At 41.2% G+C, this 21,635-nt stretch overlaps 1 protein-coding gene across 3 annotated transcripts in view; it reads right to left on the bottom strand.

Annotated features, from left to right (window-relative positions):
- NALCN (sodium leak channel, non-selective) overlaps positions 1–21,635 on the bottom strand; it is a 722,821-nt gene that overhangs the window by 607,548 nt on the left and 93,638 nt on the right. For all 3 annotated transcript variants that reach the window (XM_075852442.1, XM_075852444.1, XM_075852443.1), the window contains 2 exons: positions 2,555–2,683; positions 1,365–1,547 (listed from right to left, as the gene is read on the bottom strand). In XM_075852442.1, coding sequence (XP_075708557.1) covers positions 1,365–1,547; positions 2,555–2,683 — 312 coding nt within the window. The remainder of the gene's footprint in view (positions 1–1,364; positions 1,548–2,554; positions 2,684–21,635) is intronic.

Below are 21,635 nucleotides of genomic sequence, written 5' to 3'. Positions count from 1 at the left end.
AATCCACCCCTGTGCAAAATGTATGTATTACATCTAGAAATATGTGAATTTCCCTAAATTAATTTCGGGTCCGATTCAGTCGAACCGGCCGTTAGATTAAATTCAGCTCTAAATTATGGTGACACAAAAATTAAATGTTACAAAAAAGTGATTTTATTGTGCAAACGCTGCAAAACATAAAAAAAAACTATATACATATGGTATCGCCGTAATCGTATCGACCCGTAGAATAAAGTAAAATGTAATTTATAGCGCACAGTAAAGAATGTAAAAAAAAAAAGAATAGAAAACATTGTCAGAATTGCTGGTTCTTGGTCACATTGCTTGGCACCAATGGAAACTACAGATTGTCCTGCAACAAATAAGCCCTCACACAGCTCAGGTGGAGAAAAAATTAAAAAGTTCTGGCACTCAGAATATGGCGACATAAAATGTGCAGAGTGTTCCAAAAGCGGATAAGATTGGGCACTGGCCACATATTTATTGATAATTATTTATTTACCCTATTATTATGCCCTCTTATTATGCCCTGATGTACTCCGCACAGTTTATGTATGCCCCCACATTATAAACCGAAACGCCAGTAAAACCCCAAACAGAACTACTACTAAGCAAACTCTGCGCTCCAAAAGTCAAATGGCGCTCCCTCCCTTCTGAACCCTACAGTGTGCCCAAACAGCAGTTTATGTCCACATATATGGCAACTCCATGCCTGGGAGAACCTGCTTAACACTTTTTGAGATGATGGTCTTCGGTGGCACAAACTGGGCGCAACATATTGTGCACTAAAATGGCATATCAGCGGAAAATTGCAATTTTCACTTTGCACCATCCGCTGCGCATTAATTTCTAATGAAAAAACACCTGTGGGGGCAAAATGTCTGTTAGATGCATTTAGCCATTTTATTTACATTTTTAGACCTTGCAAGCCATTTACCACGCCTACAAACAGCTGCTCAAAGGCTGACAATGGTTGGTTAACACTTTATTGGAGATTATAGATAAAGCTAAACATGCACTTATAAAATATGATGAATTAAAAACGAATGTATGTTAATATTATTATAGAGCACTGAAAATGTGGGATGGAGTATAAAGTATAGTAAAAAACAGAACAAGTTAAATAATAATATTCTTGCTGAGTTTTCTTTGATGCTTCTCTGTTGTAAAAAAAGAATCAGTAAGAAAACACTAAAAGTACTTAAGTAAGAAAACATTAAAAAAAGACACAAATGACTAAACTTAGCTTCCCACATTTTGCACTTGCATTGCAGATTATGTCTCTGGATCCACTGAGAATCTGAACTGTGAAGGGAAAGACATAAAAAACACCATGCTACGTAATTATGTAATGTTTATCTCACCTTGACAATTCCTCGGATGTGCATTTTCGCAATCATCTCTGCGGTGTAAAGAAACATCAATAGGGTATCAAGGGCAATTGTCACATACTGAAGAGGAGGATAATGTTCAAAGGTCTTTGGGGTATTCATACAAACGGAAATGACACTAATAATTGCACAAATGCGTAGCAACGAGTGCACCCACTGGAAAAGAGAGAACAGTTAAAGATAATTTTCTTAATGTGGAAGGTTAACTCTACATGACAAGTATCATTTCAACCATGCACAAACTTTTGTGTACAATATCTATTCTTAGAATTAGAAGTTTTTCAACATCGCGCTGAAGTACATGGATGACAGTGGAATTAAAATTCAAAAATACGAAAATCTTTAACATATAAATTGTTAAAATGGTAAATCTACATTGCGTTTAAGTTTTATTTCTAAAAGATTAGCCGTTTATGATTTCCATTTGCTATTATGAAATCCACGAGTGTATGCTAAATAGGGAGGGACCCAATGCACCCCCCTTGTGTTGGCCCTAAAACATTAAGGGTATGTTCACACAGAGAAATTTTGTGGCGGAATCTACTGCAAAATACTGCCTCCCATTCATCTTAATGGGAGTTGGATGCTTCATTTTGCCACTAGCTGATTATTTCAGCTATCGGGAAAAAGAAGCGTCCTGCTCGTTCTTTGGGCAGATTCCGCCCGAACCATATCAATGGGTGGGAGGAATCTTCCTGCCCTTGGCAGGAAAAGTTAATAGGCCGTGTGAACTTGCCCTAATACTCATGCTTTAATATTAGAATGTGACCACCTACACCACTGATCTTAACACTCAACTATACACAATCCCAACATTAAAAAAAATCTACAATGGAAAGTATAAACTGCAAAATGAAAGTTGGCCATGTAATATTTCATTTTTTATAAATAACAGACAGACAATGTCGAACATAAACTCTCACAAAGACATAAAAAGATTTTCTTTAATATCTTACTTGCAAACAATGCGTATAACCATGGAGGTGAATTGCTTTGTTAGCATTCAGTTTAAAAGGGGTGTGAAATAGCATAATTGCGGGAAAATAAATCCACAAATCCGGCATGTGCATATAAACACTTATAAATACCAGAGTTTAAGCCCTATTACTTTTATTCTTTACAAATCTATAAAGGTGCAAAATTAAAGAAAAAAGAAAACTCACTGGCTTGTTGATCCACAGGATATCTGCATTATCAGAGAGTGATTCATCAGGGCCAAAATCTGTAACTGGCTGAGCCTCTACTCTTGAGCTTTGCTTTCGCTTCAGCATACTATTATCACTTTTGGTTTTCTGTAATTCAGAAAAAAATAAAATATTGGCACCAAATAAACAATGACTAAAGTACACATTAAACACCCTACAAGAACAACATATAAAAGTGAAAACTATGGGTGCTAAATCATTGCATATCATAGACACAATTATATTGTTTCGTTCTATAAAAACACGGTATCTAAACTTATTGAATAGAATAAGAGGGACTGCTTATATATTAACTAGTGCTGCAATATATCTATCTCAACCTAATTTATAGCTGACTAAGACCTTATGCACACCACAAAGATGTGTGCACAGAGCCAGGACAGTAGCACGGTCCCTACAGCCATGTGGTGCCTACGTACATGAGAATATATCTCTGTAAAACGGCATGTGATAGAATATGACACCGATTTTTCTTCTCACTAAATCAGTATGGATCTATGAGAAAACCCTCTGCGTGCTTCCCTATAAAATGGGAGGCATACAGATGTACAATGTAGGCCCATAACAGGCCATTACCAGCGTATTATGGATCCATAAAAATGTGTACTTAGGGTCTGTCTTCAAATTTTACAGCCAAAAGCATAAGGGACGTCATAAATCTAAAATTTGCACAGCATTCAGGCTACGCTTTAAAGGCTATGTATCCTTTTGTAGGCATTTTTTTTTTATATTATTAAATCAATGTCTTATGTGTTTTTAAAGCAACTTTTAAATTCAATTTTATTAAAAAACTTTTTTACTTTTTACAATACAGCTTCTATGTGTCCTGTATACATAGAAGCTGTATAGTTCCCTCTCAGCCGATTCCGTCAGTTCAGCTGAACTAAATGTACCATACACACTACGGGACATACCGTATGTACGTCATTTTCCAACATCAGTATTATGATTTTTAAAATTAAAGTATGACTCTAACTCCTGTGTGTAATTCCTAACAGTATGTCATTGTCACAAGAAACTCAGCGTTAAAGAGAATACAGAGGTAGAAGTCTTATCCATGGTGACTGAGGGGGCCTAAAGAACCTTCTGCCACATAAGACAACACCATTATTATAAATAGCACATACTAGATTGGGGGTACTGTTAAAGATTTTGTCGTGGAACTGAGGACTTTCAAGTTACCTATATTTTACGTTTTTTCAACTAGTCATTAGTCTTAAAACTGGTTTTAACATCTTATGATAGCTTATATGGAATTTGCACAATTAGATGGCTTAAGAAGAAAACTAAGACATATTGATGTGTCAGTATAAGAAAAAATTATCTTGGAAATGTATGATAAATTTGGTAAACTTGATTTAACTTGATTTACTTGGTTTGTAAAATATTTGAAGGTTTTCTAAGAGATGCTATCCTGGAGTATCTCAATAAAAATAAACGTATAACACGGCATCAGCATGGGCTATCAAACTAACCTGATCAGTCTTTATGAGGAGGTAAGTTTTAGACTGGAGCACGGTAAGGTTGTGGATGTGCTGTATCTGGACTTTCAAAGGTGTTTGATACTGTGTCGCAGAAAAAATTGGTAAATAAAATAAAAATGTTGGAACTGGGGTAAAATATGTGTAATTGGTTTAACAACTGACTCAGTAATAGAGTAATAAAAGACAAGAAAACAGGGGGTGGTTCTTAAATCCCCCCCCCCCGCAGCCATTTTTTGGTTTCTAGTTTTAATTTTTTCCTCGGCACATTACATAAGCCATGACTTCTACATTTTTCTAGCGATATAGCCATGTGAGGGCTTGTTTTTTAAGGGGCAAGTTGTCGTTTTTCACTTCACCATTTATTGTACTATATAATGTACTGGGAAACTGTAAAAAAAAATATGTGTGGGGTAGAATGGAAAAAAACGCATTTGCCCAATGTTTTTGGGGTTTTATTTTTACGGCATTCACCACATGTTAAAATTGACATGTTAACTTTATTCTGCGGGACAATACAATTATGGCGATACCAAATTTATATAGTTTTTTTTATGTTTTACTACTTTTACAAGGAAAGAACTAATTGTTAAAAAAAAAATTGTGTTTTGTTGCCACATAATTTTTTTTTCTGTACATTATTGGGGTACGTACGACTTTTTGATAATTTTTTTGTGGGAGATGAGGTGATCAAAATATTCTGGCATTTTTTTTATTTACTCCATTCACTGTGCGGGTTAAATAAGGTTATGTTGTAATAAATTGGACTTTTACGGAAGCGGCGATACCAGTTATGCTAAGTTTTTTTTTTACATTGGTTATGGGGGGAAATTAGAAAAAGTTTTTTTTTTAATAATAAGTTTAAAGTAATAAAGTTTTCTTTTAATATTTTTAGTTTTTTTATGTATTTTACTTTTTTTATTAGTTCTTTAGCCAGCGAACGTTAGATCACTTGCACGATATGCTGCAATACTGATGTACTCAGTATATTGTGAATTTTACAGGATTCTATTAAACCCTGCCTCTGGCAGGAATTAATAGAAACATAAAAGTGGTAGACCAGTGGGCCTTCATTAGGCCCCCATGCTGCCATAACCATTGGTCCATGGGGGCTGATGGGACATCAGAGGGGGATGCCCCCCTGCTTCGCTAATGACCTCGGCATTTAAGTAGTACTTCCCCCTCGGCCTTTACCGTATACATGTGCCGGATGTCGAGAAGGAGTTAATAGTACATCCACAGATTGGGTCACAATTACTAGTTGGGTATTACAGGAGTCAGTGCTAAGCCCTCTTGTTTTTAATATGTTTATTAATGGCCTTGTAGAGGGCTTACAGTATATAATTTTAATATTTGCAGATGATATTAAACTGTGTAAAGTAATCAACACAGAGGAGGATAATATAATACTACTGAGGGATTTGGAGATGCTGGAGGCATGGGCAAAGAAATGGCAAATTAAGTTTAATGTGGATAAATGTAAGGTTATGCACATGGGTTGAGGAAACAAATTGTACATTTAAATAATAAATTGCGGGGTAAAACTGCCACTGAGCAAGCCTTAGGGATATTAGTGGACAGTAAACTTAAAGGGTAACTACAGTTTTAAAAAGCTTTTGACATGTCATAGTGACATGTCAGAAGTTTTGATCGGTGGAAGTGTGAGCATGGAGACCCCCACTTATCGCTAAAGCGAAGCAATAAAAGTGCTCGCATGAGCGCTATGCCACTTTGTTTCTGATCGACTTTCCTTGGAAAGCCGAGCGAGTGGTGTACGGGTTCAATAGAAAGTCTTTGGGTCCTTACATTGCTCACTCGGCTTTCTGAGGAAAGCCGATCAGAAACTAAGTGGCACATCGCTCAAAGGCGCACTTCTGCCGCTTTGTTTTAGTGATCGGTGGGAGTCTCAGTGCTCTGACCCCCACCAATCAAAACTTCTGACAAGTTTTTTTAAAGTCGTTACCCTTTAACTTTAGCAACAAGTGCCAGACAGCTGCTGCCAAGGCAAATAAAATCATGGGATGAATTAAAAGAGGCATAGATGCAAATGACAAAAACATTTTGATCTCTACACAAATCACTAGTCGGACCACACATGGAATATTGTGTTCAATTTTGGGCACCTGTATATAAGAAGGACAAAGCCGAGCGGGTGCAAACGTGCTATCTAGAACAGGTGCAAACGTGCTAATTACAATGTACAAATATATAAATGGACAATATAGAGATATGTCTCATAATCTTTTTATACCTAGGACTGGAACCATGAAAAGAGGGCATACTCTATGTCTAGAGAAAAGAAGGTTTCACCATAATCATACACGGGGATTATTTACTGTAAGAGCAACAGTGAGACTTTGTAATACTGTGCGACAAGATGTTGTGATAGAAGATTTATTGAGCAAATTCAAGAAGGGTCTGGATGCCTTTCTTGAAAAATATAATATTACAAGTTATATGTACTAGGTTCTGAAGATGGGACGTTAATACAGGAATTTATTCTGATTGTCATATTTGGAGCCGGGGAGGAATTTTCCCCTAATGAGGCAATTGGCATCTGCCTCGTGGGAGTTTTTGCCTTCCTCTAGATCAGGGGTCTCAAACTCGGCCGGGTAAGTGGGCCGCATATAGAAAAAATGGGAAGTTGACGGGCCGCATTACTTTCAAATTTGATACAATACAAAATGATTGTTAATCAATTCGTTATTTGAACTACTATAACACTATATTACTATAATAATACTACATTACTATAATAATAGCGCTAGGTTTAAAATTTGAGATATTTCTCCACATGCTTATTTCAACAATCCAGCTTTCCAGTTTAAGTGTCGCTAAATGCAGTCCAGCGGCTCAATTAGCACACATGTCAAGATTGGGCAGCCCCTTTTTAGATAGTGCCGCAGTGCCCTCTGTGGATGCTGCCGCAGTGCCCACTGTGTATGCTGCCGCAGTGCCCTCTGTGGATAATGCAACACACCCCTAGATAAGGCCACAGTGCCCTCTGTAGATAAGGCCACAGTGCCCTCTGTAGATAAGGACACAGTGCCCTCTGTAGATAAGGCCACAGTGCCCTCTGTAGATAAGGCCACAGTGCCCTCTGTAGATAATGCAACACACCCCTAGATAATGCCAGTGTCCTCTTCAGATACTGTCACACACCCACTTGTAGATAACGCCACAGTGCCCTCTGTAGAGGCTGCCACAGTGCCCTCTGTAGAGGCTGCCACAGTGCCCTCTGTAGAGGCTGCCAAAATGCCCTCTGTAGAGGCTGCCAAAGTGCCCTCTGTAGAGGCTGCCCCAGTGCCCTCTGTAGAGGCTGCCCCAGTGCCCTCTGTAGAGGCTGCCCCAGTGCCCTCTGTAGAGGCTGCCCCAGTGATATCAGGGGCTTGCCCAGAGCTGGAGTCCCAGTCAGAGCGCTAGTAGGCTCTTCCTGGGACTCCAGCTGTGCTCCTGACATCACTGGGACTCCTGCTCTGGGGAAGCCCCTGACATCATTGTCGATGTATGGACAGCGATGTCAGAGGCTTCCCCAGAGTCCCGGAGCAGAGCCGATAATAGCGCTCTGCCCGGGACTCCGCTATGGGGAAGACCCTGACACACTGTCAATATATGGGCAGCGATGTCAGGGAATTCCACAGAGTCCCGGAGCAGAGCCGACACCAGCGCTCTGCTCGGGACTCCGGCTCTGGGGAAGCTCCAGACATCGCTGTTCATATGTGGACAGCGATGTCAGGGAATTCCACAGAGTCCCGGAGCAGAGCCGACACCAGCGCTCTGCTCGGGACTCCGGCTCTGGGGAAGCCCCAGACATCGCTGTTCATATGTGGACAGCGATGTCAGGGAATTCCACAGAGTCCCGGAGCAGAGCCGACACCAGCGCTCTGCTCGGGACTCCGGCTCTGGGGAAGCCCCAGACATCGCTGTTCATATGTGGACAGCGATGTCAGGGAATTCCACAGAGTCCCGGAGCAGAGCCGACACCAGCGCTCTGCTCGGGACTCCGGCTCTGGGGAAGCCCCAGACATCGCTGTTCATATGTGGACAGCGATGTCAGGGAATTCCACAGAGTCCAGGAGTAGAGCCGACACCAGCGCTCTGCTCCGATCTGGGCAAGACCCTGACACACTGTCCATATATGGGCAGCGATGTCAGGGAATTCCACAGAGTCCCGGAGCAGAGCCGACACCAGCGCTCTGCTCGGGACTCCGGCTCTGGGGAAGCCCCAGACATCGCTGTTCATATGTGGACAGCGATGTCAGGGAATTCCACAGAGTCCAGGAGCAGAGCTGACACCAGCGCTCTGCTCTGCTCAGGGCAAGACCCTGACACACTGCCCATATATGGGCAGCGATGTCAGGGAATTCCACAGAGTCCCGGAGCAGAGCCTGTACTAGCGCTCTGCCCGGGACTCCGGCTCTGGGGAAGCCCCAGACATCGCTGTTCATATGTGGACAGCGATGTCAGGGAATTCCACAGAGTCCCGGAGCAGAGCCGACACCAGCGCTCTGTTCGGGACTGCGGCTCTGGGGAAGCCCCAGACATCGCTGTTCATATGTGGACAGCGATGTCAGGGAATTCCAGAGTCTTGGAGCAGAGCCGATACTAGCGGCTGTGTCCCGCGGGCCGCAGATGACAGCCCCAGGGGCCGCATGCGGCCCGCGGGCCGTGTGCTTGAGACCCCTGCTCTAGATCAACAGGTTAGGATTATAGGTTGGACTTGATAAACCTGTGAATTTTTTTTTAACCTTGTCAACTATTTAACATATATGTACTTCTCACAATCAGAGAAAACGTTAATATGTTTCTATGTCAATGATACTATATTATCCATCATCCCCCACAAAAACATAATTGCAATATTGGTTTTCGTCCAAAATACTTTTAAAATGGGTTGTTTCATGAGAAACAACCCCTTTTAGACTGCAGCTGGATCCGGTTCTTGGCACCCCCGGCAAAACAACTGATTTTGGCAGTGGCCATGTAATGTTGAAATGTAGTATTTAAGGGCGGCCATTCAGATGAATGGCAGTTCATGTAATACATGGATGGCTTGTGTCTGCCAGAATGGTCTGACTCTCTATTTTCATAGAGGGGAGGACCACCTCTATGATGTCCATATGCCCTAATAGGACATGTGGACAAAGGATGTCTTAAGAAGACAACCCATTTATAAACATGTCTGTAGCAGGGCTGCACTGTCCATGAGTCGAGGTGAGCCTCTCATCTCATGCGGCGGCCTGCTGCCTCTTTGACGTGGCACTGGCGCCAGAGAAACCAACTGCCTCCACCCCCTCTAGCACTATAATTGTATCTGCGCCTATGGGATGCAGATACAATTAAACAGATCACTAGTGCTGGCAGGGCATTGCCCTGGCATTCAGCGCCTTTCAATGACGTAAGAGGCGTGATGATGTCATCGCACAGTTAGTGTCATTGAAAAGCGCTGTATGGCAGGGCAAAGAACATTACTCCTTGCCCTGCCATTCAGCGCCTTTCTATGACGCAGGCAGCGTGATGACGTCATTGCGCTGCTTGCATCATTAAAAGGTGCTGAATGGCAGGGCAAGAAATGTTAGTTCCTTGCCCTGCCATTCAGAGCTTTTCAGTGACTCAAGTGGCGCGATGACGTCATCGCACTTGAGTCGTTCAGCTCAAGCAGACCTGTTCAGTAGGGAGCAGGCCTGCATTGCTAGAGGACGGTGCAGGAACCGAATTGGGTATGTAAAGTTTATTTATTTTGGAGTTAACAGTGTGAGTGGCATTATCGGGGGCACTATCTACAGGGGGCTCTATATACAGGGGATCCTGGTGGGGCAGTATCTACAGGAAGCTCTACGGGGGAACTATCTACAGGGAAATATATGTAGGGCACTATCTCCAGGGGGACTCTATGGGGGGCACTATCTACAGGGTGCATTATGAGTGGCACGGTCTACAGGGGCCACTGTGTGTGTGTGTGTGTGTGTGTGTGTGTGTGTGTGTGTGGGACACAGTGTATGGTGCTATTATAATCAGGGACACAGTGTATAGTGCTATTATATTCAGGGGCACAGTGTATGGTGCTATTATATGTAGGAGCATAGTATGTGGATCATGAGAATTTTATCTTCGTTTATAGGTGTGGAAATGTTTGAAAAGTGAGAAGCTGAAGACACCTGAGTGGAAAACTGCAGAAATGGGCCATGGCCGGAGAAGTCATCATAGAGGTCTGGACCAATGAACGAGAAAAAGAACGACTAGAATCTGAGAAGACAACACATGTGAGTCCCTCAATGTAAATGTTTATTCTCCCTCTAATAAGTACTGTAGTCCCTGTATAAGCTGCAGATAGATGATAGGTGGTATATTTTTTTTGTGAAATAGCAATTGCAATGCATATCCTTTCCATTGTTCGGGCCATGCTGGGACGTGTACTTTTATACCGTACAAACCTATACGGAAGGGGTTACACTGAATTTGCAAATGATCTCTGTACTGAGCTGTATTTGTGCTGGTATTGTATATACTACCGTTCAAAAGTTTAGGCTCACTTAGAAATTTCCTTATTTTTGAAAGAAAAGCACAGCTTTTATCAATGAAGATAACATTAAATTAATCAGAAATACACTCTATACATTGTTAATGTGCTAAATGACTATTCTAGCTGCAAACGTCTGGTTTTTAATGCAATATCTACATAGGTGTATAGAGGCCCATTTCCAGCAACCATCACTCCAGTGTTCTAATGGTACATTATGTTTGCTAACTGTGTTAGAAGGCTAATGGATGATTAGAAAACACTTGAAAACCCTTGTGCAATTATGTTAGCACCGCTGTAAACAGTTTTGCTGTTTAGAGGAGCTATAAAACTGACCTTCCTTTGAGCTAGTTGAGAATCTTGAGAATTACATTTGTGGGTTCGATTAAACTCTCAAAATGGCTAGAAAAAGAGAGCTTTCATGTGAAACTCGACAGTCTATTCTTGTTCTTAGAAATGAAGGCTATTCCATGCGAGAAATTGCCAAGAAAATGAAGATTTCCTACAACGGTGTGTACTACTCCCTTCAGAGGACAGCACACACAGGCTCTAACCAGAGTAGAAAGAGAAGTGGGAGGCCGCGCTGCACAACTGAGCAACTAGTTTGAGAAATAGACGCCTCACAGGTCCTCAACTGGCAGCTTCATTAAATAGGACCCGCAAAACGCCAGTGTCAACGTCTACAGTGAAGAGGCGACTCCGGGATGCTGGCCTTCAGGGCAGAGTGGCAAAGAAAAAGCCATATCTGAGACTGGCTAATAAAAGGAAAAGATTAATAAGGGCAAAAGCACACAGACATTGGACAAAGGAAGATTGGAAAAAAGTGTTATGGACAAACGACTCGAAGTTTGAGGTGTTTGGATCACACAGAAGAACATTTGTGAGACGCAGAACAACTGAAAAGATGCTGGAAGGGTGCCTGACACCATCTGTCAAGCATGGTGGAGGCAATGTGATGGTCTGGGGTTGATTTGGTGCTGGTAAAGTGGGAGATTTGTACAAGTTAAAAGGTATTTTGAATAAGGAAGGCTATCACTCCATTTTGCAACGCCATGCCATACCTTGTGGACAGTGCTTGATTGGAGCCAATTTCATCCTACAACAGGACAATGACCCAAAGCACACCTCCAAATTATGCACAAACTATTTAGGGAAGAAGCAGGCAGCTGGTATTCTATCTGTAATGGAGTGGCCAGCGCAGTCACCATATCTCAACCCCTTAGAGCTGTTGTGGGAGCAGCTTGACCGTATGGTACGCAAGAAGTGCCCATCAAGCCAATCCAACTTGTGGGAGGGCCTTCTGGAAGCATGATGTGAATTTTCTCCCGATTACCTCAGCAAATTAACAGCTAGAATGCCAAAGGTCTGCAATGCTGTAATTGCTGCAAATGGAGCATTCTTTGACGAAAGCAAAGTTTGAAGGAGAAAATTATTATTTCAAATAAAAATCATTATTTCTAACCTTGTTAATGTCGACTATATTTTTTAGTCATTTTGCAACTCATTTGATAAATATAAGTGTGAGTTTTCATGGAAAACACAAAATTGTCTGGGTGACCCCAAACTTTTGAACGGTAGTGTATATGTACGGAGCTCTGTTCTGGTGCTGTATATATGTACTGAGCTTGGATATGCTGCTGTATAAATGTACTGGGCTTGGTTCTGGTACTGTATATATGTACTAAGCTTGGTTCTAGTGATTTATTTATGTATTGAGTTTGATTCTTGTGATGTACGTGTATATATATATATGTACTGAGCTTTGTTCTGGTGCTGTATATATGTACTGGGCTTGGATCTGGTACTGTATTTATGTACTGAGCTTTGTTCTGGTACTGTAGTTATGTACTCAGTTTATTTCTGGTGCTGTATATACGTACTCAGATAGGTTCTGCTGCTGTATTTATGTACTGAGCTAGCTTGGTTCTTGTGATGTATATATATATATATATATATATATATATATATATATATACACTACCGTTCAAAAGTTTAGGGTCACTTAGAAATTTCCTTATTTTTGAAAAAAAAACACCGTTTTTTTCAATGAAGATAACATTAAATTAATCAGAAATACACTCTATACATTGTTAATGTGATAAATGACTATTCTAGTTGCAAACGTCTGTTTTTTAATGCAATATCTACATAGGTGTATAGAGGCCCATTTCCAGCAACCATCACTCCAGTGTTCTAATGGTACATTGTGTTTGTTAACTGTGTTAGAAGGCTAATGGATGATTAGAAAACCCTTGAAAACCCTTGTGCAATTATGTTAGCACCGCTGTAAACAGTTTTGCTGTTTAGAGGAGCTATAAAACTGACCTTCCTTTGAGCTAGTTGAGAATCTGGAGCATTACATTTGTGGGTTCGATTAAACTCTCAAAATGGCTAGAAAAAGAGAGCTTTCATGTGAAACTCGACAGTCTATTCTTGTTCTTAGAAATTAAGGCTATTCCATGCGAGAAATTGCCAAGAAACTGAAGATTTCCTACAACGGTGTGTACTACTCCCTTCAGAGCACAGCACAAACAGGCTCTAACCAGAGTAGAATGAGAAGTGGGAGGTCCCGCTGCACAACTGAGCAACAAGACAAGTACATTAGAGTCTCTAGTTTGAGAAATAGACGCCTCACAGGTCCTCAACTGGCAGCTTCATTAAATAGTACCCGCAAAACGCCAGTGTCAACGTCTACAGTGAAGAGGCGACTCCGGGATGCTGGCCTTCAGGGCAGAGTGGCAAAGAAAAAGCCATATCTGAGACTGGTTAATAAAAGGAAAAGATTAATATGGGCAAAAGCACACAGACAGTGGACAGAGGAAGATTGGAAAAAAGTGTTATGGACAGACGAATCGAAGTTTGAGGTGTTTGGATGACACAGAAGAACATTTGTGAGACGCAGAACAACTGAAAAGATGCTGGAAGAGTGCCTGACGCCATCTGTCAAGCATGGTGGAGGTCATGTGATGGTCCGGGGATGCTTTGGTGCTGGTAAAGTGGGAGATTTGTACAAGGTAAAAGGGATTTTGAATAAGGAAGGCTATCACTCCATTTTGCAACGCCATGCCATACCCTGTGGACAGCGCTTGATTGGAGCCAATTTCATCCTACAACAGGACAATGACACAAAGCACCTCCAAATGATGCAAGAACTATTTAGGGAAGAAGCAGGCAGCTGGTATTCTATCTGTAATGGAGTGGCCAGCGCAGTCACCAGATCTCAACCCCATAGAGCTGTTGTGGGAGCAGCTTGACCGTATGGTACGCAAGAAGTGCCCATCAAGCCAATCCAACTTGTGGGAGGGGCTTCTGGAAGCATGGGGGGGAAATGTCTCCCGATTACCTCAGCAAATTAACAGCTAGAATGCCAAAGGTCTGCAATGCTGGAATTGCTGCAAATGGAGCATTCCAAGACCAAAGCAAAGTGTGAAGGAGAAAATTATTATTTAAAATAAAAATCATTATTTCTAACCTTGTCAATGTCTTGACTATATTTTCTAGTCATTTTGCTACTCATTTGATAAATATAAGTGTGAGTTTTCATGGAAAACACAAAATTGTCTGGGTGACCCCAAACTTTTGAACGGTAGTGTATATATATATATATATATATATATATATATATATATATATATATATATATATACACTGAGCTTGGTTCTGGTGCTGTATATATGTACTGGGCTTGGATCTGGTATTGTATTTATGTACAGAGCTTTGTTCTGGTACTGTACTTATGTACGGAGCTTGGTTCTGGTGCCGTATATATGTCAGAGCTTGGTTCTGTTGCTGTATTATTTAGGATATATTTATAATAACAACATTTCAGAGCAGATGGAATTTTTGCAATTCATTGTATATTTAATGGAAACCTGTCAGTTAGTTTTAACCCCCTGAACTGCCACGATGCGATAATACATGACTTGACAATATTTCCAAACATTCCCCTATGTTTTTTTCAGCTGCAGCTAAATAAATGGTGCACGCTGTATGCCAATTACTCTATGAAGGGTCATTGAGCGGTGCCACTATCCTGAAGTGTCACACAGTCCTGACTCCAAACCCACCTTTTCATGCTTGATTGACATCCCCTAACTGTTCCACGTCATTACCAGTCTCCTCCACCTTTCTCGGATGCGCCATTGCCTTGTACTCCATGGGCACGCTCCGTGCAGCGAGGTGTACTCTGCCCAGCTTCTTTGTTGCACCATGCATGCCAGTGGAGTACAAGGCAACGGCGCATCCGCAAGAGTTGGAGAAGGCTGGTAGTGATGTAGGACAGCCAGGGGGATGTCTATCAAGATCTGGGGGGCGCCATTTAAATTGTCACCTCAGGCAGCAGAAAAGCTAGCATTGACCCTGGTCTGTAGTTACATATTATCTTACAGAATCTACCTGCTCACAGCAGCTTAGTTATCTACTATATTTATGGCAGCTTTAAACAAGCTCCCCTTAATTCATCATACCTATAATTCAGAAAAATAGGTCACTTAAGATTTCTGGTTGAGCAGCCCAGGATAAAAGAACCCCAAATCATACACCTTTAACTACTTTATGTGACAGCTATGTTATAATCCTATGTAGACGGGATTCAAGTAAAACGTTGTAACAGTGGCGTTCTACATCTTGTCAGTGATAAATTATTGTTTGAGTCATTTGGTTTCTATAGATGATGGTATGTTAAACGATGTCAGAACCTTTTCTTATAAGCATGCAAGATTAGAAATATAACCATACCCCAAGGTTTGCTAGAATAATAAGTGATGGTGGCAATTCTTCTTGGTTTCCATGAACTGTTCAACAATATCGTGCACACATATTTAATTGATAATGTCTCTTGTGAACATCATATGACTGCCTCATTTTGTTGTGAACCGTAGTATTTTACTCGACTAAATGTCATTATACTCAAGTTGCAACTATTCCTTTTTTTTAAATGTAATTTTTTATTGTTATTTTTCAGCAAAACAAACATATAAGAAAAAAAACTAATTAGTTTTAACATACATATCTAGTACACTTTTTTGTCTTATCCACTATTCAACCAGTACAATAAAAGAGGAGAAAGAAAAAAAAAAAGAAAAAGAAGAGAAGAGAAAAGAGAAAGAATGCAAAATACAAGCAAGGCAGTTACAATTTTTTCCCCGAAAATTTGCCTAAGTTTTAGGCTGCATAAATAATAATAATATGGGACTTTGTCTTTGTCATCTACTATAGGTCTATAATCTTTTTTTTTTTTCCCTCCTCTTTTTCCTTTTAGTTTTTACATTACTTAAAACCTTATAGCTATGTCCTAATGACCTTACAATAATCTATTAGGAAAAGCTTCCATTACTTATAACTTAAGAAGGATATGATCTTAAAATATTATAATCTCACCATAACGTCCAGTTACTTAAGAATTTTCCATATAAATTAGAACGAACCGCTACCATTTTTTCCATGGTATAATCAAATTGAACCAGATTTGTCAACTCGGTTATAGTGATAGGGTCTGAAGATTTCCAATACCTGGCTATCAACAGTCTAGCTGCAAGAATAACGTGTCCAGTTATACACCTTAGGTCTCTAGGGATGTCAACCAGACCGATAAAACACAGCGCCAATGCAGGGGAGGGGCATAATGTGTGTCGCAGGATAGATTACAAAAATACAAAAGTAGCTTTCCAGAAGCTAAAGACTAAAGGGCAGGTCCACCACACAGGCATATAATCACCTAGCATGCCACAATTTCTCCAACAAAAGGGAGAGTAAGAGGAATTAAATTTAGTCAACTTTGTTGGAGTTCTATACCATCTAAGCAGTATTTTATGTGCTGTTTCTCTATGACTCTCTCCTTTAGAGATTTTAGTAGCCCAATTCATCGCCTGGTGCCATTCTGCTAGGGTGATGGTCATATTCAGATCCACCTCCCATTTGAGCAAATACCCTGGTTTAGTTAATCTCTGAGAGTTAGAAATTGAAGAATAAAACCAAGAAATGCACTTTATTTTAGGCACAGCGGAGTTAAAAGCCACAAATGCACTTTTGGGGAATATTCGCTCATCCAGGTTCCTACTGCTTAGAATATGACGGATCTGAAAATATTTATACAGGTCACGGGTAGACATACCATAAATTTCAACAAATTTATTAAAGGGCAACATTCCCTTTGATTCGTAAAGGGAACCAATCGTAGCTGCCCCTGCTGCTTCCCATTTTAGTACATTTAAATCCGGCATGAAAGAAGAGAGATACCGGAGGGGTAATAACCGGAGGGGGTGACAGTCAGTCTTAGGGGTATGTGATATTAAATATTGCCAAGAGGCTATAGAAGCAACAATAGAGAGCATATTTATATTCTTATACAAACGCTTAGAGCTATCTAATGACAATAGAGAAATTAGATGAGCCCCCAGTGTAGCCCTCTCAATTTCTACCCATTTGAGGTCATTATGCCTACCCCACCAATGATACATCTGACTTAAAACCGTAGAGTGAAAATAACGCCCAATATCAGGTACCCCCATCCCCCCTGAAGACCAAGGACGGGACATGGTAGAAAATCGAATCCTAGGTTTTTTACCAGCACATATGAAGTCCGTAAGCAACTTTTGAAGTTTCGAGAGGTAGTTAATAGGAAGTGGAATAGTTACTGTACGGAATACATATAATATTATGGGCAGAATCATAATCTTAACAATAGCAATTTTCCCAGCCCAAGAGATTATTGGTTTGGCGAAACTATCCGCTAATTTTGATACCTTAACTAAAAGCGGAAGATAGTTCTTGGAAAATAATGTCGAGCTCGAACTTGTAATACAAGTACCTAGGTATATGATACTCTCTTCATTCCACTCAAAGGGAAAGCGTGCAATTAAAGCGGTTTTCATTACCTGGTCTAATCCAATCCCCATCATTTTAGACTTATTTGAGTTAATTTTATAATATGAAATTCTACTAAATTCGGAAAGCGACTATTCCAAGTTTATTTTTTCTTGCTTTTACCTTACCCTATTTCCCAAATCCCCTTTGTGCAGCTGTCTAGGTGTCTGTAGAGTATCTAGAGGCCTAACCCACAAGCAAAATAAGTGACTTTTGGCAGAAAGCCATAGGGACATCTCTCTCCAAATCTGATAACACTACGTGGCTATGTAGAAAGTTGTTACACCTAAGGACTGAAAAATTGTTTTGCTGTCCTGAATTCTTCATGTTTTTAAGAAATTAAATCAACGGAGAGCAATATTTTGATGTGCTAAGAGAATGTTTGTGAATTATTTAGAAATATGTGTCTTTCTGAATTTATTTAAACTAATTTGATCTTATTGAATTATTAATAATAAATGCAGTGAATTTAAGGAAAGTATTAAGTGTCACTTGGGATGGATAAGAAGGACATGAACTTAAAGTGTACCTCTGGATCAGAAACAAACAAACAAACGAAAAGGAATACAAAGCAGCCCTCACCAATAATATACTCCTGATTTTGATTCTCCTTTGGTTTCTTGGTAATGGATTATGGACTGCCCAGTCTCTCGCTGCATGCCACTTGCATTACTAGGAAGAGGGGACACAACATAAGCTCTACCTCCTAGGCTTCTGTTTACAGTATGGTCGCCTCATCCTGAGCTTCATATTGATTCATTTTCAGTTTTCGATTTACACTAACCATGAAAGCCCAGATAGTTCACATTCAATCTCAGATGAAGAAAGAGCCATAGACTGATACACGTAATTAGTTTATCTGCATTGCAGTAATAGGTTTCTAATGGGATGTGTGTGAATTCCTACCAGGATTTACAAGTTTTAGAGGAAAATCTCTTTTAAGCAAGCAATTGTACACAGGTTGTAAAACAGTGTGGTTTCTCCACCTAGAAATATAAAAATATTTAGGTATGTTATACACGAATGTTATTAGTGAACTCCTCTCGTGCAATAGAAAATCCTCTGAATTTTCATTATAATTGACCACTATTTCTTTGTGTATAGTCCAGAGGTGAATAGGAATGTGCCCAGATTGAATGAAGCAGCTATGAATGAAGTTATGTTTTTTTTTATATTTGTGGACTGCTAAGACTATCGGTCCATATTTTATCTAAATTATTAGGAGACAGATGTGTCCAGCGTTACTCTTTCTTGAATTCGGTAATTTGTACAACTTGTCATGACACCATTTCAATACAATCTCGCGCCATCCAGTAAAAAAAGTATATTTTAAATGTATACGTTTTTTAAACATGGGAGTCTATGGGCGACGAATGAGCAACAGAAGGAATCCGTCAGAGGCATCACCACAGCCATCCAGTAAAAAAAACATAGTATATATGTATACTTTTTTTTTAACATGGGAGTATAGAGGTAACGGATAGCCGACTGATGCCTCTGATGGATGCTACCCATCTCCCATAGACTCCTGTGTTAAAAAAAAAGTATGTCTGGGCGGGAGCAGACGTGAAGTAGGAGAGCTCTGCCGGCGCCTACTCTCATCTGTCCTCATCCTTTATGGCACCCTTGAATACCTCCTGGGGACACTCACAGGGGTGTTCCCCAGAGTGTCCTGCTACCCTCTGAGGGGTATATTACGCAGTTTGATGGCGATACTGGACTGGGCCTATTATCCGACCGGATCCCCGGCGTAAAGTTGAAACCGGAAGTGCACGGACCGCACTTCCGGTCGGACGCACGGAGTCCCAGTGAGGCCTGATAGAGCTCCCTGAGGGGCGGTTCCCTTGGGGACACCATCCCCGGACATTCTCCCTGGTGCCATCCTGATCCTAGGCACCCTCTGACCGGGCAATGATGCTCCCCTGCAGGAACTCACAGGTGCGGCCGCCATCTTGGATTCCTGCTGCAGGATCTCTGTGCTGCTACATATACTCTCCTAGGGGAAAAGGAAGGAGAGGACAACTTGCTGGAGGGCAGCTCCTGGGATCACGGACGCCGCTTGGTGCATGGGAGGGGTGAGTGACTTTAGCAGCCTGCTGCTGTACACTGTTCACCTCCCTGCTCTCCTTATATCCACTGCACAGATGTAATCTGGACATTTTAAGACGCATGAAGGATCCCCCCTTCTCTATGTCTAATTATTTGATGTATGTTTTACTGTGCACTGATCTGAGGTTATTCTCCGTTCTTACACCATCCTGCTATTTGGGGTACCCTCATGATGGCCCTCTCCAGTCGAGGGTTGAGAGTCGACAATTTAGAATTGCAACAGTCCACCTGGTGGGCTAAGGTTGATCACATGGAGAACTGCTTGCAACGGTGTAATATCCGCTTCATCGGCCTGCCTGAGGGTGTGGAGAAGCCAGACCCTGCTGCATTCCTGGAAAATTGGCTCAAGTCAATATTTGGGGATACTGCCTTCTCCCCTATGTTCTGCGTGGAACGTGCACATCAAATCCTGACTATAGCTCCTTCACCTGGGGCACCGCCACACACCTTCATCGCCAAGTTTTTTTAATTTCAAAGACCAAGACAAATTACTGGAACTTACAAGGAAACAGGGGCCTCTGAAACACAGCAGCCAGGATGTGAGAGTCTTTCCGGACTATTCTTTGGAGGTACAAAAACCGAGGCAGCGATTTACGGAGGCAAAGAAACGTTTGAGGAAGAAAAAAATTGTCTATTCCATGGTAACAAAACTTAGATTGGTGCAGAATGGATCTGCAGTATTCATCGGCAAGCCGGAAGAGGTCTTTGCCGGTTTGGAAAGTGATGGACTCTGATTTATTTACTTCTGTGCTATCATATCCTTATGCTGCGTGGGATTATAACAGTGTGAAGTTGCTCTAGCCCGTGGAACTAACTTTGCTCTTCTATGAAGATTTTGATTTTCCTCGCTGATGTCTTCAGTCATAAGGAGTGTTGGGAGATGTACCAGGACTTGGATATTTTACCGTCATACTCCTGGCTTTCATGTCGCAGCTGTATAGAGCCTATTGGCTTTGTTTGAGAATATTTGCTTTACTCTATGGGAAGGGAGTTGCCCCCTTTTGCTAACCATTTAAGCATACCTTGTAGTTTTGTTTCTGTTTTTTGTACATGCTGCATATGGGTAGGAAACCTGTCTCAAGTTCGGGGGGATGGGTTTATTTATTTCTGCCTTTCATACATTTCTGCTAATATATATATGTACTTTTTTTGATCATGGGGACTGGTGAACTGATTCCTGGGAGAGCTGGAGTTGGAAATTTCAAAAGGGGACAAAGCCTCTATGTTTCACCCCTGTGTATGGTTACCATCCGAGTCTGTTTCGACCTAACTTCCATTCATGGAGGCATTACACCGTCTTAAAATCATCTCCTGGAATGTGCGGGGACTTAAAGGGAATGTGTCGCAAGAAATTCTTTTATTTTTTTCCCGTTAAACAATTAGTATTTGAGTGATTACACATTGTTTTAATTTTTTACATTTTTTCACAAGTCAGGAAATATTATAAATAAGATTCTAATTTATAACATTTCCATGTGCTGGGCACTAGATGGAGCAGTTCCCAAAATTGCAGCATGGTCACTGTGGTAAAGCAACCTCATTGATTTATGCTGCAAATTTGGGGTGGACACACTCTCCTCTAGTGTCCTCACACAATCCCCCCTCCCTTCTTCTGGCTAGTGCCAGAAGAAGGAAGGGTTTGAATCTTCAAACCTCCTACACTGTGTGCCGCCATTTTCTGAGCGACTGCACAGTGTAGAAGGATTAGATACAGGGCTCAGCAGACAGAATCACACGAACATAATACAGACATCACATACACAAACATAAATTACCTGCCGCCGCCACCTCCACTGGTCTACGCACCTATTTCTTGCACCTGAACATATGGCCGGAAGCCGTCATCCTACTGTCCGGCAGCAGCTTCCGGTTCACATGAAAATGGTGCCGGATTTAGCTCTGTGAACGAGTTTCGTTTTGCTCCGTGGGAGCGGCGCATGTGCCGTTCCCACACAGACGGCGTACGCTTCTGAGAATGGAACGGCTCCCGTTCGCATTCTCTATGGGGTTGTATGTGCCGTATTCCATCTCTGTATGTGTCGTTAATCGACACATACAGAGATTT

The sequence above is a fragment of the Rhinoderma darwinii genome, chromosome 2 (genome assembly GCF_050947455.1).
Source record: "Rhinoderma darwinii isolate aRhiDar2 chromosome 2, aRhiDar2.hap1, whole genome shotgun sequence".
In the NCBI taxonomy this organism is placed as follows: Eukaryota; Metazoa; Chordata; class Amphibia; order Anura; family Rhinodermatidae; genus Rhinoderma; species Rhinoderma darwinii.
Note: the sequence above shows the minus strand (reverse complement) of the source record. Positions and strands in the feature narration are given on the sequence as shown.